At 41.0% G+C, this 17,933-nt stretch overlaps 1 protein-coding gene across 6 annotated transcripts in view; it reads left to right on the top strand.

Moving 5' to 3' along the window:
* APP (amyloid beta precursor protein) overlaps positions 1-17,933 on the top strand; it is a 291,865-nt gene that overhangs the window by 110,048 nt on the left and 163,884 nt on the right. For all 6 annotated transcript variants that reach the window (XM_023190001.1, XM_023190010.1, XM_023190020.1 and 3 more), the window contains exons 4-5: positions 12,548-12,660; positions 14,706-14,899. In XM_023190001.1, coding sequence (XP_023045769.1) covers positions 12,548-12,660; positions 14,706-14,899 — 307 coding nt within the window. The remainder of the gene's footprint in view (positions 1-12,547; positions 12,661-14,705; positions 14,900-17,933) is intronic.

Below are 17,933 nucleotides of genomic sequence, written 5' to 3' on the forward strand. Positions count from 1 at the left end.
TTTTTTTAAGGCTAGAATGTTGATGTGGAATCAAATAGGTACGCCTGTATGTATGGTAGATGCATCTGACAGGGATCACTTGACTTGAACCTGCCCTGACAATGATCCTGTGTGGCAGGCGCACCTGCATCCGAGTTCTGAGTTAAGAAATCGGGAGTGGGCTTGGCGGGGTGGCCGGTGCCTGTAATCCCAGCACTTTGGGAGGCTAAAGCGGGGCAGATCATTTGAGGTCAGAAGTCCGAGACCAGCCTGGCCAACATGGCAAAACCCCTTCTCTACTAAAAACAGAAAAATTAGCTGGGCATGGTGGCGCAGGCCTGTAGTCCCAGCTACTTTGGAGGCTGAGGCAGGAGAATTGCTTGAACCCGGGAGGTGGAGGTTGCAGTGAGCCAAGATCACGCCAGTGCACTCCAGTCTGGGCGACAGAATGAGACTGTGTTTCAGAAACAACAACAACAACAACAAAAACCCAAAACAAAAAAACAACAAAGAAATCCAGGAGTGGCCAACCCAGAGAGCCACTCCTTATCTGTAAGGAACATCTGAGCCCTCATCTCCTTCCGTGGAACATGGGCCACACCCGGGATTGAGACCCTTTGTTATGAGTTAAGTGAAAGTTGCCAGGTGGAGATTGTTAGGGGGAGAGTGTTAAGTGAAAATGCTATAGAGACCACATGCCTTTTGCAAGCGGCTGCGGTTCTTCTGTCCAACCCACCACCACTGGACTCTCTCCCCTGTATGCAAGCCCCCAATAAAACCCTGTGAGACAGGGTTCACTAGCTCTGGGGCTCTTGAACCTGGTGCCATCCACATTGGAGTCAATAGGAGTTTGGCGTGACACCTTATTATATGAAATTTTATATGAAGCCATAAAATGTTCTTTTAAATAGACTTTATATTTTACAACAGTTTTAAATTTAAAGAAAAATTGAGAGGATAGTCCAGAGAGTTTCCACATGCTTTGCATCCGGTTTTCCCTATGGTTAACATCTTATATTAATAAGGTCCATTTGTTGCAGTCAGTAAACAATTTTGATACATTGTTACTTATTCAGATGTCCTTTTTGTCTAATGTCCTTTCTGTGTTCCAGGGTGTCATCCAGGAAGGCACATTACCTTTAGTTGTCAGGTCACCTTAGCCTCCTTTCCTCTTGGCTGTGACAGTTTCTTAAACTTTCCTTGTTTTTTAACGACTTTACTGATTTTGAAAAGTACTGGTCAGATAATTTGTAGGAATTGTCTCATGCTTTGCCTGGGGTTATTGGTTTTAAGAAGGAAGACCACAGAGGTAAAATGCCCATTTCATCACATCATATCAAGAATACATATTTATCAACATGATACAACCCTGTTGCCATTGACCTTGATCACCTGGCTCAGGTGGTGTTTGTCGAGTTTCTCCACTTGAAAGTTTTTCTTTTTCCCACTTTGTGTGCTCTACTCTTTGGAAGGAAGTCAATTTGCACAGCCCACAATTAAGGAGCAGAGAATTATGCTTCATTTTCTTGAGGGCAGAGTGTCTACATAAATTATTTGGAATTCTTCTGCACAGGAGATTTGTCTCTTTTTTCCTATTTATGTATTCATTCAGTCAGTCTAAATTGAGACTCATGGATATTTACATTGTACTTTGATTTATAATCCAGTATTACTTTATAATTTTTATTGCTCAAATTATTCCAGCTTTGGCTATTAGAAGCCCTTTCAGTTGGTTCCTATGCCCATTTGACGTAGCCATTTTTTTTTTTTCTTACAAGATGCTCCAGTCTCATCTTGCATATTTTCGGCCATAATCCTAGAATCAGCTGTTTCTCCAAGGAGCCCTTGTTCCTTTTATTGGAGAGTAATGTTATTGGAGAATAGTATTAAAATCTGGATGTTAAGGATGCTCATTGCCACTGGAGTTTCTTTGCTTTTAAAACTTCTCAGTTGATAGAACAAGGCAATGTATTTGTCTATATTCACGCTTGTGTTATGCAGATGTATAAATATTTCTATAGCTAACTAGTTATATTTATGTTAAGCTCTAATATCTAGTCTATATTAAGCTAAATAAAAGTTCATCCAGATGTTTCCTACTCTAACATATTACCACATGGACACTTTATCTCTCTTCCTTGGTTATCTGTAAATTCTCACTCCATCCACCATCTATGTACTTCGTTGTTCAATTTCAGTATATGTGCATAGCAGTATCAGAATTGTTACCCAGCCTGGGTATGGTGGCTCATGCCTGTAATCCCAATACTTTGGGAGGCTGAGGCAGGTGGATTGCTTGAGGCCAGGAATTTGAGACCAGCCTGGGCAACATGGCATAATCCCGTGTCTACTAAAAATACAAAAAAAGCGCTGGTCGTGGTAGCATGTGCCTATAGTCCCAGCTACCGGAGAGGCTGAGGTGGGAGGATCTCCTGAGCCCAGAAGTCAAGGCTGCAGTGAACTGTGATCGTGCCATTGCACTCTAGCCTGGGAGACAGAGTAAGACTCTTTCTTAAAAAAAAAAAAAAAAAAGTTAAAATATGTCTTTTTCAAAGCTGCAAGACTGCTAACATTTATTCATTTATTTATTTATTTATTTATTTTTGAGGCAGAGTCTCACTCTGTCACCCAGTCTGGAGTGTAATGACACAATCTCAGCCCACTGCAACCTCTGCTTCCCAGGCTCAGGCGATTCTCCTGCCCCAGCCTCCCAAGTAGCTAAGATTACAGGCACCTGCCACCATGCCCAGCTAATTTTGTATTTTTAGTAGAGACGGTGTTTCACTGTTTCACCATTTCACCATATTGGCCAGGCTAGTCTTGAACTCCTGGCCTCAGGTGATCCGCTTACCTTGGCCTCCCAAAGTGCTGGGATTATAGACATGAGACACCATGCCTGGCCATAAATACTTGTTTTGTTCCTTTTTTTTTTTTAAGTAAATCCTTTGCACTATTTTTATTATTTTAAGACCAGTGTTATTCAGAGCCTGGGTTAAACACTATTCTATCTTTTTTTTTTTTTTTTTTTTTGAGACAGAGTCTCGCTCTGTCACCCAGGCTGGAGTGCAGTGGTACGATGATCTTGGCTCACTGCAAACTCCGCCTCCCTGGTTCAGGAGATTCTTCTGCCTCAGCCTCCCGAGTAGCTGGGACTATAGGCATGCACCACCATGCCCAGCTAATTTTTGTATTTTTGGTAGAGACGGAGTGTCACCATATTGGCCAGGCTGGTCTCCAACTCCTAACCTCGTGATCCACCCACCTGGTCCCCCCAAGTGCTGGGACTACAGGCATGAGCCACCACTCCCGGCCAGCACTATTGTGTCCTATACTCGCTCTGCCATCTATGTATATATATTGGATGTATATGAGGCTGGATCTGTGTACTTGGAAAAGTTGGAGAGGTGATTTAGGTAAAACTTTTAGTTTTTACTTCTTTTGCCTTTTTGCTTATCCTGATCCATTTAGTTTCTGCCATCTGGCAAATAGTTCTCATCTGAAGAATCCCATCTGTCAGTTCTCACTATTATCCGGTAATAGTTACAGTGAAATGCTGGTGACGGCAGCAGCCACTTTTTAAAAGGATGTGTAATTCACCCTCATGTCCTCTTTGAGAACCCGGTAACTGCCCACACTCTGAAGCTAAAATCATAACAGTTCTATCACATGGAAAGTTTGTTGAGAAATGTTTGCCTGCTTCTGTGAAGTAATTGTCCCGTCTCTTGAGTACAGATGCCTCCCAGGAAAATTTTTCCAGCCTGTTTGTTAATGCAAAAGTTACAAAAGATCAGTATATAATGAACACATTCAAGAAAAGAAAAAAATTGTGAAGAGTCTGAAATGGTAAAATAAAAAATCACTTAAGAAAACATTTATCTGTAGCTATCACTTTCATATACACATATCTAGTGTATATAAGTTAGTAAGTACATAATTCTGGAAAGTTCTACCTGTCTACACATCTACCCAGAAACATTAGGAAAGTCTTGTCCAGACTTTTCCATCATCTTCAGTATAAAGCATCTTCTAGCTGTTCGAATAGAAACAAGCTAGATTCTTGACTCCTTTCTATTTGGTTCCTTTTTTTTTTTTGAGACAGTCTCGCTCTGTCTCCCAGGCTGGAGTGCAGTGGCGCGATCTCGTGATCTCGGCTCACTGCAACCTCGCCTCCCAGGTTCATGCCGTTCTCCTGCCTCAGCCTCCCGAGTAGCTGGGACTACAGGTGCCCACCACCACACCTGGCTAATTTTTTTGTATTTTTAGTAGAGATGGGGTTTCACTGTGTTAGCCAGGATGGTTTCAATCTCCTGACCTCGTGATCTGCCCACCTCGGCCTCCCAAAGTGCTGGGATTACAGGCGTGAGCCACCACGCCCTGCTCTATTTGGTTCTTTAGATCTGACCTTGAGACGACATCCAGAATCTGAGAACTACTCACCATCTCTACTGCTGTCATCCTGGTCCAAGTCATTGTCATCTCCCACCTGGATTAATGCCAGAGCCCGCTTCCTGGTCTGCTCACTTCTGATCTTGACCCCTAGGGCAAGAATGATTAGCTTAGAAAACCACCCCAGAACCTTCCAGTTTTACTCCGAGTTGGACAATGTTTGAGGCCCGTTTAAGTTGGACAGTTGGACTGTTCAGAGTTGGACAATGTTTAAGGCCCCGTGCAGTCAGCTGTGCCTGTCCTGTCCTGGCTCTCGCTCACTCACTCACTCACTTGCCCACTGATCTCCTCCACATCATTCCTCCACGACAGCACTGATCTCCTTGCACTTCTGTGAGCTCACCAGGCATGCATCAGCCTCAAGACTTTGTGTGATATTTATTGCTTTCTCTGGCTAGAATATTCTTCCCTTTGATTCTGAGTATTTTGTTCCCTCACTTCCTCAAGTCTTCACTGAAATATCATATTTTCAATTAGACATTCCCTGACCACCCTATTTAAAATTTCACCCCTCAGAAAAAACAAACAAAAAAAACGCATCCCCTTTCTCTGCTTTATCTATGTAACATTTATTGCCATCTAACAGACACTACATTTTATGCTTTTTTATCGCTTCCCCCCTACGATCATGTATCATTTTATTGGTTTTGTTCACTGCTGTATTCTTAGCACTGAGACGTAATTGTAAGTATGCAGTGAAGAGTTAGTGGATAAAGGACTGTGACTGCCAGAGGGGACTCAGGAAACACCCCCTCACAGCCAGGACCGTCACTCAATGCAAGAGTTGAAAGAGGCGATCACTCTGATTCTCTGCTTCTCCACTCATAGGGCCTGCATCCCACTGTGTTGATTGCTGTCGTGTATTCACCTCATCATAAGCAGTACTCATGTGTCAGACAGTCCCATGTCGTCTCTGCGGGGCCACAACTAGGTAGTGGTGGTGTGATGAAAATAAAACCCCAGTGTCTTCAGTAGGTGCCAAATGGGTGATTAGTAAATGATGAAGAGTAGCTGTTGCTCTTTTGATTATTATGATGATTATTATGAGAAACTATGGTGGTTGATGAGATACTAGGGAGAAGGATACTATTAATACATAATTTATTGAGCACCTTTGTTCTGGGCACTGAGTTGAGTGCTTTATGGATATTAATTCATTTAGTTCTGCCAGTTCTGCCATTTACTCTGTGTGTGACCTGGACTGTTACATAACCTCTCAGTCTCACCTTCTCTCTCTTTTTTTTTTTTTTCCAAAAAATACAGTCTTGCTCTGTCACCCAGGCTGGAGTGCAGTGGCACAGTACCGGCTCACTGCAACCTCCACCTCCCGGGTTCAAGCGATTCTCCTGCCTTAGCCTCCTGAGTAGCTGGGATTACAGGCATGCACCACCACGCCTGGCTAATTTTTTTGTCTTTTTAGTAGAGACAGGGTTTCACCATATTGACCAGGCTGGTCTCGAACTCCTGACCTTGTTATCCGCCTGTCTCGGTCTCCCAAAGTGCTGGGATTACAGGCTTCAGCCACCGCACCCGGCCCTCACCTTGTCTTATAAAGTGAGATCATTGTAGCTGCTTTGGTGTGGTTCTGAGGACGGTGAGAGAAGATGCACATACATGAAGTGTTGAGGGTAGTGGCAGGCACACGGTTCAGAGTTACTGACACTACTGATGTTTTATTTTCACGAGGCGGATCTGGGCCCATAACACAAGGAAACCGAGACTTTGGCATTTTACAGTAAATCCATTGCCAGAACATTTCTCCCGCTTTCTTGAATCATCTTTACCTCTTGAGAGATGAGGAAGAGAGGGCACACCTTGGGCAGAAGTCCAAAGACCTCAGGCATTTTTGGCCCTTCATTCCCATGATTCTGGCCAATATCATTTTAGTCCCCAGCAGTTCATAGAAATATTGTCTTTTAATCTGATATTTGAATAATCTGTGTCTTGAAGAACCTGCGTATGGCTCTGGAATCTTTTACATTCATCTACTCAGTCCCACTCTGACACTCAAAACTTTAGCAGTCTTTTTTTGTTTTGTTTTGTTTTGTTTTAATTATTTTAATGTCTTGATTTTAAACATTTATTTTTAGAGATAGGGTCTCTCTGAGTTATGCAGGCTGGCCTCAAATTCCTGGGCTCAAGTGATCCTCCCACCACAGCCTCTCAAATAGCTGGGATGACACCCCTAAGTGCTACCATCCTGGCAGCAGTGTCGGTTTTGAGACATCTTTCCCTTCTCATTTCTCCAAGTGTCTTGGACTGGGGAGTTACTGTGGTTTTAGTTGCAGTACTTTTTACTCTGAATTCTGTCTTCTTCCTGGAATTCTGTCTGTCTTTTGAAAAGACAACATAAAGAAATCGAAAAATATACTTGAAATTCCATAGTGTGGGAGCCTCTGCTACTCGCCTGTTTGATATTCATTCCCATTTTTTCCTTTCTAAAAGAATTCCAGATTTTTTTTTTGTTCAGGGTGACAATGCTGTCTGCTGAAAATACTTTCACAGATTCCCTTGCAGGTGTGTGGCCAGATCATAGTAATGGCCCGTATGGCCTCAGTGGGATTTGCTGAGGAGTATGTCCCTCCCAAGTAACAGAGCAAAGCTTTAGTAGAGGGGAAAAAAACAACAGAAAACCTTTCAGCTTTGTCTTGTTTCCCCTGCCTTCTTCCTGGAACTTGGACACAAAGTCTTGAATTTCTGTGACCATTTTGTGACCACAAAACACAAGGATAAAACCAACATGCTAAGGATGGCAATACAGAAAGATAGGAATACCCTGGTCCCTGATGGCATCATGGACCGTCTGCAGTGGCCCTAGCTTCAGTGTCACTTCTTAGGTGAGATACACAATCCTACCGTGTGTTTAAGCCACGGTTTGATATGTGGTCTGTTCTCTGCCGCTGAACGCATTCCCAGCTGTTCTGTATGGCTTGCTAGCTAATTTAAGTCGAGTTTTATTGTCAAATTGACCACACTGTGGATTATAATATTAAAGTACTTCACAGTCTAAAAGTGAACTACTTCTGTAAAAGCCAAAGGAAATGGGCCAAATGAACCATTTTGAACAGAGTTGAAATGAGTGAGTTGAGTTACCACTCTTGGATGGAGAACTGGAGACCTGGATTTTCAGTCTAGTTCTACTGCCAGTTGGCTCTGTGGGCAAGTCACTTGACCTGGGCTCTTTTACTCCCATCTGCAAAATGAGGTAATTTGAGCTAGACAGTCCTCTCGAAGACCACCAAGGAGCTAGCAGATTGAGGCCTGCAGACTCCTATTGAATTTGCCATCCTTGTTCACCTTGCCAAGACTTCATAGCCAAGAAGACAGACCCAGATTTTGTTCATTAGCTTTGAAAACTCCTTTTCAGTTGTGGGGTGTGTGTGTGTGTGTGTGTGTGTGTCATGTGTTTTGAATATAAATTGTGAATTGTTTAAGCAAGAAACCAGGTTGTATGTTTAGCAGTAAGCATGCATAGTGTATATTGACAAATTTATCCACTGGAAATAAATGGTGCCAAATTTCCTAAAGTTTGCCGTAAACAGGAACATGATTTCTCATTATGATGCTTAATTTGTTTTGGTCTTTGATCTCTTATACCAGAATTCTGTTACGAACTTTTTTTACCTGAAAGATCAAAGCAAATAAACAGAAGCATTTGTAAAAATAAGGTATACGTGGCTGTGGAGAGAAACTACAGGTATATACGATCATAGTCTTTTTAAAATTAACAAACTTTGTTTTTAAAAACAAAGTAGTGTAAATTCTCAGCAAATTTGAGTAGAAAATACCGTTTCCATATACATGTTGTCCTAGCAAAGATTTTTAAGTACATATTTTTTAATTAAAAAAAGAAAATATAAACCATGTGAAGCCAGTTGGTGAAAAAGGCTTCATTATATTTTAGCACTCTTAACTCTTATTAAAAATTTTTTAAACAGATTTTTGTGGTTGAATCGCTTACAATTTCTGATGTGTAACACTCTAACATGTTTCATCAAATTTTAAAAGTAATGTAAGCAGTGCTGTCCACTGCTAAATTTTATTTTAATGCTAGAATACAGTGAGGTTTTTATTTTGTCATTAGTCCTGAGAGCTTATTAAATAACCAGTTTTAATCCTTTAAAAAACCATTGTCATTTTGAGGAACACATATTTCTTAGCTCTGTGCAATATAAGAAACTAAGACATCTTGGCAGTATCAAATGAAATGTTTTGCAAGTTAGGAAGTTCAGTAGCCACTTACAAACGTAATGAACAATTGTTATAGTCAGACTAATGCAGAAATACAGGTGTTGGGGGCAGGGTGGATGGGTGAGCAGACTTGGTCCACAAGTAGTAGTTTGCCAACCTCTGTTCTAAACACAAGTTCAAGAATATGGTTCTCTTGGATAGATTTTCTGCCAGATGAAAGTAAGAATAACATCCTTAGCTAATGAACTCCTAATATCCAAGGCAACTTTTATTTGATACAGGCTTTTAAGAAAAGCTTGTTTACCAACTCCTCATTAAAAATGCTCAGACTGGCTGGTCATGGTGGCTCATGTCTGTAATCCCACACTTTGGGAGGCTGAGACTGGCAGATCGCTTGACCCTAGGAGTTCACGACCAGCCGGGCAACATATCTAGACCCTGTCTCTGCAAAAAGTAAAATAATTAGCTGGGCATGATGGTGCACACCTGTAGTCGCAGCTACTCAAGAGGCCGAGGTGGGAGGATTGCATCACCCCAGGAGGTCGGGGCTGCAGTGAGCCCTTGATCCAACCACTACATTCCAGCCAGGGTGACAGAGTGAGACCTTGTCTCAAAATAAACAAAAAGATTAATGCAGTACATATCCTTTTGGTGAATAAGTAAATATGTTTTGGTAACTTTAGCTTTGCGTTATGATCTAGTCATCAGCAGATTTACTAAGGGCAGATAAAACAAGTTAATTTGGTTTTGTTGCTTGGCACTTACTGTCTGGTTTATGTCCCCAAGAACTCTGGCAGGCCAAGGTCGAGTGTATCTGATCCTTGCTCTGGCTCTTCTCATGAACTGATTTAGTAGCTTTGGGCCAGCTGTAATTTTTTTAAACTCTTTGTCCTATTTGTACATGACAGACATTTTTTTTTTTTTTTTTTTTTTTTTTTGAGACGGAGTCTCGCTCTGTCGCCCAGGCTGGAGTACAGTGGCCAGATCTCAGCTCACTGCAAGCTCCACCTCCCGGGTTGACGCCATTCTCCTGCCTCAGCCTCCTGAGTAGCTGGGACTACAGGCGCCCGCCACCTCGCCCGGCTAGTTGTTTGTATTTTTTAGTAGAGACGGGGTTTCACTATGTTAGCCAGGATGGTCTTGATCTCCTGACCTCGTGATCCACCCGTCTCGGCCTCCCAAAGTGCTGGGATTACAGGCTTGAGCCACCGCGCCCGGCCCATGACAGGCATTTAATCTTTCAATAATTACTCGTTAAATAGAAAAGCATCACTTCTTAGTTTGGACATTTGCAAATACGGCTGAGCAGAGCTGACAGATGAGGTGGGCATCTTCAGGTCATAGGTCACTTCTGGCCTCCTGTAACCTAGAAAATTGGGATGCCTCAGATATCAGGTGTTCTTCCAAGCAGCTAGGGTTGGTCCCTGACCTCAGAAACCCTGAGAGCCCTCAGAAACCCTGAGAAATCCACCTGGGAATGGTGTATTTGTTTTGGATGAGATTACCTTTACTTTCCATTCTCCAACTCTTCTTGTGTTTTTGTTTGTGTCTTCTTTTATATCATCCTATATAAAAGAGAAATGTGATATCATTTGCATTATCTTGTTTTTTCTTTCCTTGTAATTTATATCTTAATGCTTATCTCTGGGGCTAGGTTTTAATCTCCCGAGGTAGGTGGCCTTAGGTTTCTTGGCAGAGATTCCTCCCCTGGGAAGTGAGGGTTATAAAAGAACCTGTGGTGTGGCCCTGTGGAGCCGCATGGGGTGGGTGCTCAGTACTCACTGATTTCTTCCCTGCAAAGTGACACCTGCAGCCTTTGGGGTATCATGTCTCATAATTTTTGCATTCCCTGCAACACACACTATACTGCTCTGGGTGTCATTGATCATTTTAAAGATTTAAGGAATGACAAGATACAGTGCTTATTCTCCCCTATGATTTGCTTAGATTTTTATCTAAATAGTACTTATTGAAATAAGTACTTCAGTATCAAGATACATCTTATGTGTTTAAGCTATAAACAGACTAAAGTTTAAACACCTTTATGAGAATGCAAAGTTACTTCCTTCCCCTTCTTAGGGCTTTTCATCCCTCTTTATGTTGCATTTCAGAAAGTGTCCTGTAGCTTACTATGAAGGAAAGACATTGGTTCCTGTCTTTGCTGGTGTGTGGACAATCTGTATTCCTTGCTCCGTGGGAATTGTGGGTTTATGTCTATTCTTGCATGTTTTGCTGGGAGGACCACAGTGACCTACGTGGTGGTCTCCCTGCTTTCATGGTTTCACTATGCTGGTCTATCCTTCACTTAATTATAGAATTTATCTGGGGGGAAAAAAAAATTTTTTTTGGCCTGTGTTGCTTCTTCCAAAATGGCATCCAAAGCCTAAGCCTCTTTAAAATTGGAGTCCAACATGCTTCCCCCGTGCTACTTCCTTCTGGACTCCCTTTGCCACTTCCTTTGTGCTCCAGCCATGATGGGCTGCTAGTACGCCTTGCTGGTTCTTTTCTCTTTCTTTGCACAGGAGGCTCCCTCATTTTGAAGGGTCTTTTGCTACCCATCCATCCATCCATTTGGATTCTATAATAGAGTTCTTCATGTTTGCCAGAACTAGGCCATTGTGGGGGTATAATGGCAAGCAAGACAGATTCTTTTTTTTTTTTTTCTGAGATGGAGTCTCGCTCTGTGGTCCAGGCTGGAGTGCAGTGGCGCTATCTCAGCTCACTGCAAGCTCTACCTCCCGGGTTCATGCCATTCTCCTGCCTCAGCCTCCCGAGTAGCTGGGACTACAGTCGCCCGCCACCACTCCCGACTAATTTTTTTTGTAGTTTTAGTAGAGACTGGGTTTAATCATGTTAGCCAGGACGGTCTCGATCTCCTGACCTCGTGATCCACCCGCCTCAGCCTCCCAAAGTGCTGGGATTACAGGTGTGAGCCACGGCGCCCAGCCAAGCAAGACAGATTCTATCCTTGTATCTTGAAAGTTCAATTCATTTCCCATGTGGCATACTACTTCTCACCATTCAGATTCATCTCGAATGTTATTTCTTCTTTGAGGTTTTTCCCACTGCACCCAAGATATTGGCCTGGCACTTTCCTCATCTCTATTACAGAATTTAACTTGTTCATTCATCAACCGATATTTATTGCCTACTAAGTGCAAGAATCTTTGCTAAAAACTGGGAATATTGCAGTGAACAAAATGAAAATTAAGTTTACAGCTTACATATAATGTGGTAATTATCCATCTTTTACCTTCATTAGACTGAGTTCATGTAGGACTTTATGTAATATCTTTACATATTCAGTACCAGAAATGCCTGGAAATAATTTTCATGATATAAATTTTCTTTAAAGATATAACAAAAGTCTGAGGAACAGTTTTCAGAACTAAAATGAATTAAACTCTTTCTCTCTTATGCATGTTATGTAAACATATATATAAAATACAATTTTGGGTTTTTTGCCTAGGAAGTAGAAAAATGCTAAAATTTCTATTTTATTTACAAGCAGATTAAAATGTCCGAGAAAGAGAAGTAGACAGGGATTTTTATTGATTTTGCTCAAATGCTCACCTAGACAATGTCAATATTTGTATTTTACCCCCCGTTATAGTAGAATGGTAATTGATTCCCTACTTAAGCAGCTTTTTAGGATTAATTTTGAAGCAAGAGATTCAGATTAATTAAGGGAGAATTTCACTTGCAGCATTTAGGAATTATTTTAACCATCAAACTTGGTGTGGCAAGAAACTGAGTTGCTTAAGGAGGCCAGACATAACATTCTAAAGGTAGTAGGGTCTTGATTGGGTTGCTTAGGCATTGAAAGGCTGTTTTAACTTGTCTTGAAGTCTCTCTTTCCTTGATGCCTTCTCTGCGGTAAGAACACTGTGATACAGATGGAATGACGGGAAGTGGTTTTCCTTTCTTTCAGTTGGTGAGTTTGTAAGCGATGCCCTTCTCGTTCCTGACAAGTGCAAATTCTTACACCAGGAGAGGATGGATGTTTGCGAAACTCATCTTCACTGGCACACCGTCGCCAAAGAGGTACCAGCCCATAAATTCTTTCTTATTGCAAAGTGAAGATTTCCTGGGGACATACCTAATAGCATTTGAGAGAGGGTATTTTGAGGCAACAGCTATGTTAATAAGTTATTTAAGAAAAAAAAACCAATGCTACTATCCGTAAACCAGATTTTAGTTTTTAGAGTGATTTTAGGTTCGCAGCAGCATTGAACAGAAAGTAAGAGTTCCCGTGCACCCCCTGTCCCCACACATGCACAGCCTCCCCATCCGTGAATATTTTTAAAAAGTCAAAAATAGGGCCAGTTGAACTAGATTCATTATGTGCCTGTGTCGTGTTTCGCAACTTAAAAATATAAGTGGTCTGTGCCATGCCTTATAACTTAAAAATATAATCTTTAATAGTCACAACCTTAAAGTTTACCCTTCAGATTATTTTTATTCACCTGTTTTTTCTTTTGTCATATATAATTTTTAAATAATTTAACCTTTTCCCCTGTTACCTGTTGTGAATACAGTGGTAGACCAGTGAAGTAGCTTGTTTGTACCAGCCTGAAAGCTCCAGTTAGAATTCAGTTTCTAAGTTATACTGTCCAATTTTATATACATAAGGCCACGCATACCATCTTGAGTTTTCCACAGGGTGAGTCTGACCGAGCACTTGGTTGACCTCTGCTTTTGGCTAAGCCAATAAAAGATATAAGATATTTAGCATGAAAAGGCCACTGTGTAGTGTGATCACCTTCACAGCTAGCTGTGTCCCTTGGATAGTTTTTCTAATAATTTCATATAGTTTATTTGTGGTAAGATCAGTCTACTAGAATTAGGCACCTTTATCAAGCTCCCTAGGGCTTCTCTTGGGTCGATTTTGATCCCCTGTCCCTCCCCGGCATGTGTGTGGAGACATTTTTGGTTATCACAACTCGAGGGAGTGGTGTTACTGGCATCTGATAGTGTCCAGAGGCCAAAGATTCTGCTAAACATCCTACAGCCACCAGGATAACCACCCTCCACCCCCAAGAATTATCCAGTCCAAAACATCAGTAGTACTGGGGTTGAGAAATCTGATCTAGCATAGCTTAACCATTGTATCACAGCTTTATAGCTGTTAGGCAGGAAATACCACTGAAGATTTAGCATTATTTATTGCCTCTTATAAAATAATATATTTGGATCCACTGTAGAATAAAATTTTCATTATATAAAAATATGTTTTGGAAGTTTAAGAGCTTGCTGAGTTTAAGAAAACAAACCAAATAAGTTGAAGTCCAGCTACCTATTTGATAACCTCATTTTTTATTCCTTCTGTGTTTTCATAAGAAAAATCTTTTGTCTCTAAGAAACAAAAATGACTCCCGTAAGCTCAAAATACAGTCTGTACTATTTTCATTGTTTACCTTTATGTATTGAATTATTAATCCTTCGTTTATCACTAGTGGATGCTCTCAGAGCTTTATGCTAATCTAGATTTGTGCAAATTTAGCAAATCCCAAAAAAGCAAAAAGACATTCAAGGAGAGATCTCTATTGACTGTAAGTTCTGATGCATAGTGGCTGCAGGGGATAATTTCTTCTCTTCCCAGGATTGCTTTAGAGTAACAAAGTGAACCAAGAGAGTCAGAATTTCTAGGATAAGGCAGGTCCATGTGAGAGAAACTTCCATCTGTAAGGGAAGTAGGAGTGAGCTGGGGATCTACCTGGAACGCCCACAATTTCTGGATACACGAATTAAGCTAGAAAGCATTAATTCTCTGGTATGTATTCGCCAGTGGAGCCTTCTACATCTTATTTCTCAATTAGTTTTCATTCCAGTTGTTCGTATAAACCTCTTATATAACATCGTGGTCTTATTAAATAAATAATAATCTTAAGAAAAAAAAAGAGTACCAAAGTGTCACCCATGCTAAAAAACAATCCTGTTGTGAATTCACTCAAAAAGCAAATGATCTTTTCCTTTGTGAAATTGGTTCCTAATGTATTGGGTCTGCATGTTGATTATTTTATGTGGAGTTTTCTTACAATGAAACACATCTACTCTACCACTCTCTGTTTTCTCCCCACACTTTGTAGACGTGCAGTGAGAAGAGCACCAACTTGCATGACTACGGCATGTTGCTGCCCTGCGGAATTGATAAGTTCCGAGGGGTAGAGTTCGTGTGTTGCCCATTGGCTGAGGAAAGTGACAATGTGGATTCTGCTGACGCGGAGGAGGATGACTCAGATGTCTGGTGGGGCGGAGCAGACACAGACTATGCAGACGGGAGGTAAGGTGGCCTTTGTGTTCAGCATCAGAGATGCTGAAACATCTTGCATAGAGTATTTGCATCCTGTAAATGAATCTTTCTGTTTATCATTAAAAAGGTCTCTGCCCACTCCCATCAAAGTTTGCTGTTATGCAAAAAATCTTAACTATGACTTTTTATGGCATCCTGTTGAATTAGTAATAATGTCAATCACCCATCACAGAGTTAATTTTAACTGTTTAATATTAAACTTGGGATCAGAATCCCACTGGTAGCTATCATAGGTTACTGGTGGTTCTAACAGGGAGTTGAAATAATAATGACATTCTGTTTTGGTCATTAATTTTTGCATATTTTTTAAATGCTATCTGGGATTGTGAGTCATTAGTTCAAGGTGAATTTTTATTAAGAAAGGTTTGGTTTGAGATTTGGGGAGTTTTGTGTGTGGATGTGTAAGGTTTTTTTTTTTTTTTTTTTTTTTTTTGCCTTTTATCATCTTTTCCTTCATAGTGGAAGTCAAAGGCATTAATAAATGCTTGATGCTTGTTAGTTTTTTTTAACTACCTTTTATTTCATGATTGTAAAGAAATCTGTTTTCACCTCTTTTTCTTAGGGAGCTTAGTCCCATTACTTCTTACCTGATTCTCATTCTTTTTTTTTTGAGACAGAGTCTTGCTCTGTCGCCCAGGCTGGAGCGCAGTGGCGCGATCTCAGCTCGCTGCAAGCTCCACCTCCCGGGTTCACGCCATTCTCCTGCCTCAGCCTCCCGAGTAGCTGGGACTACAGGCGCCCACCACCTCGCCCGGCTAATTTTTGTGTTTTTAGTAGAGACGGGGTTTCACCGTGTTAGCCAGGATGGTCTTGATCTCCTGACCTCGTGATCTGCCTGCCTCGGCCTCCCAAAGTGCTGGGATTACAGGCTTGAGCCACCGTGCCCGGCCCTCATTCTTAATTGAAGGCGAACATCTGTATTCAAATCATAAAATTATAAAATGAGAATCTTTGGGTTGGAAATGCCATCTGGTTCAGGCATTGATTTCATGCTGTCTCATCCCCTGAGGTGCGATGATTGTATCACTTCTCTTTTTCCTTCAGTATTGTCTCAGATGTTCCCTAGAGCTACAGATTTCCAAACAGGACATTCAATAGGAGTTGTAAGTTTATAATCACCAAACTACAGGATGCTTGTTTTTTTTTCTTTTAATTTCCGGTGTAATGTGCTACTAGGGCCCCCATAGAGTTTATTATCTATATCAGCTAGAACACTGGGACCTCAGTCATAAACTGAAGGACCCAGGCAAACTGGGTCATACGGTTACCCCACCTGTTACAGTCTTCGGTGATGATGTCACTGTCCAGGTTGATACTCAGTTGACATGCTAACCAGCTCCTTCCTAGTTACCTTCATTTGTGTTCCATTTCAGTACCTGAACACAGTCATGCTTTAGACTCTCAAACTGCTCAGAAATATTGTACCCATAAGGTTTCTAGCTCTGATATTCCCCTCTGACCATGATCTTCCCTCATAATCACCTCCCCAGTTCAGGCTTTTAGTTCATTATCCTTTTTTTCCCTGCCTGCATTTCTAATCAGGATGGAATCAATGGATAACCATTCTTACCTATTCCATTGTACATCCTTGACTTGGCTGATACGCTTCACATTTTCTAAACATATTTTTGTCAATTCTCCATAGCTAGAAAAAATTAATTTCTTTCTTTAGTTGCTTCTGGGATTTCTAAAGTATCAAGTCATGTAACCTTACCACTTAATTCCATTTCTTATTCATGCTGTAACATCAGCTGGGATCTTAATGTTACTAGATGCCCCTAATTATCTCTGTCTTGATGACCTGTCGTCTTCCCCATAGCAGTTGATCCAGGCCAACTTCATTCTCCTTGGTTCCCAGCCTAACTCTCTCTCATGCTCTACAGATGACCCCTCCACAGTCATCCATTAGGAATTTCTGCAACATGGTACCTGACATTTGGTAGGTGCCCAGTACATGTTTGTTGAATAAACCAATGAATTTTCTCCTGTCCCTCAGCATCCCTTGTACCTTCTTCTATCCCTTTGTTTCCTGTCTTCCCTCTTACGATTATGTTCTGCTGGACTCTCAATCATCTCTTCTTTTCTTGCATTTTCGATCTCCCTTTCCCCCACACCCCCAGGCTTCATCCACTCTCCTCCCAGGTAATTATTTCCCATGCATTACTATCTTTCTACTATGTGTTTTTAATCCTGTTGGCAGTTGGTAGGAAATATTTGATGGTTTATTCTACCCGTAGAAAAGTCCAAATTCCCTTGCACGGCATCCAGAAGTCTCTTACGTGGCTTCAGCCTGCATTTTCAACCTTGTACATGCATGTCACTCTGTCTCCTGGCGCCCTAAAACCATTGACCTTTTCTTTCTCTAGGCTTTCGTTCCCACCATTCTGCCCCATCTGAAATATTTTTCCTTTTTCGTCAGTGGGGTTAATGTATGATAAAGATATTTGTCAACTCTAAAGTGCCACATCTTATGACCCGTCAAAATCCTATATATTTATAAATGTTCACCTGAAAAGATGCGTTCTTTACAAGTGCCTTGCTCTTCTATACAACCCTTGCTTTACCTTTTCTTATAAGACCATAACGTATCTTCCAGTGAATTGTAGTCCTATCTCTTTTTATCTGTTAGAATCCAAACTATAGTTTATGTGTCTGGTATGTCTTGCACATAGGTCCTCAGTAAATATTAGACAAAGTGAATTGTATATTTAAAAATTTTTTTCATAGCTTTTGGTAAGGACTTTGTGGTCCGTAATTGGATGGTATAGCAAGCTTGTCCAACTCATGGCCCAGGATGATTTTGAATGCGGACCAACACAAATTCATAAACTTTGTTAAAACATTATGAAATTTTTTTGCCTCTTTTTTTTTTTCTATAGCCCCTGTCATAGAGGCTCCCATCTTTTAGAAAGCACTGTCCAATACAAATGTAATGGGAACCGCATTCTTTTTTGTTTTTTTCTTTTCTTTTCTTTCTTTCTTTTTTTTTTTTTTTTTTTTTTTG

Source organism: Piliocolobus tephrosceles, chromosome 19 (genome assembly GCF_002776525.5).
Source record: "Piliocolobus tephrosceles isolate RC106 chromosome 19, ASM277652v3, whole genome shotgun sequence".
NCBI classification, from domain to species: Eukaryota; Metazoa; Chordata; class Mammalia; order Primates; family Cercopithecidae; genus Piliocolobus; species Piliocolobus tephrosceles.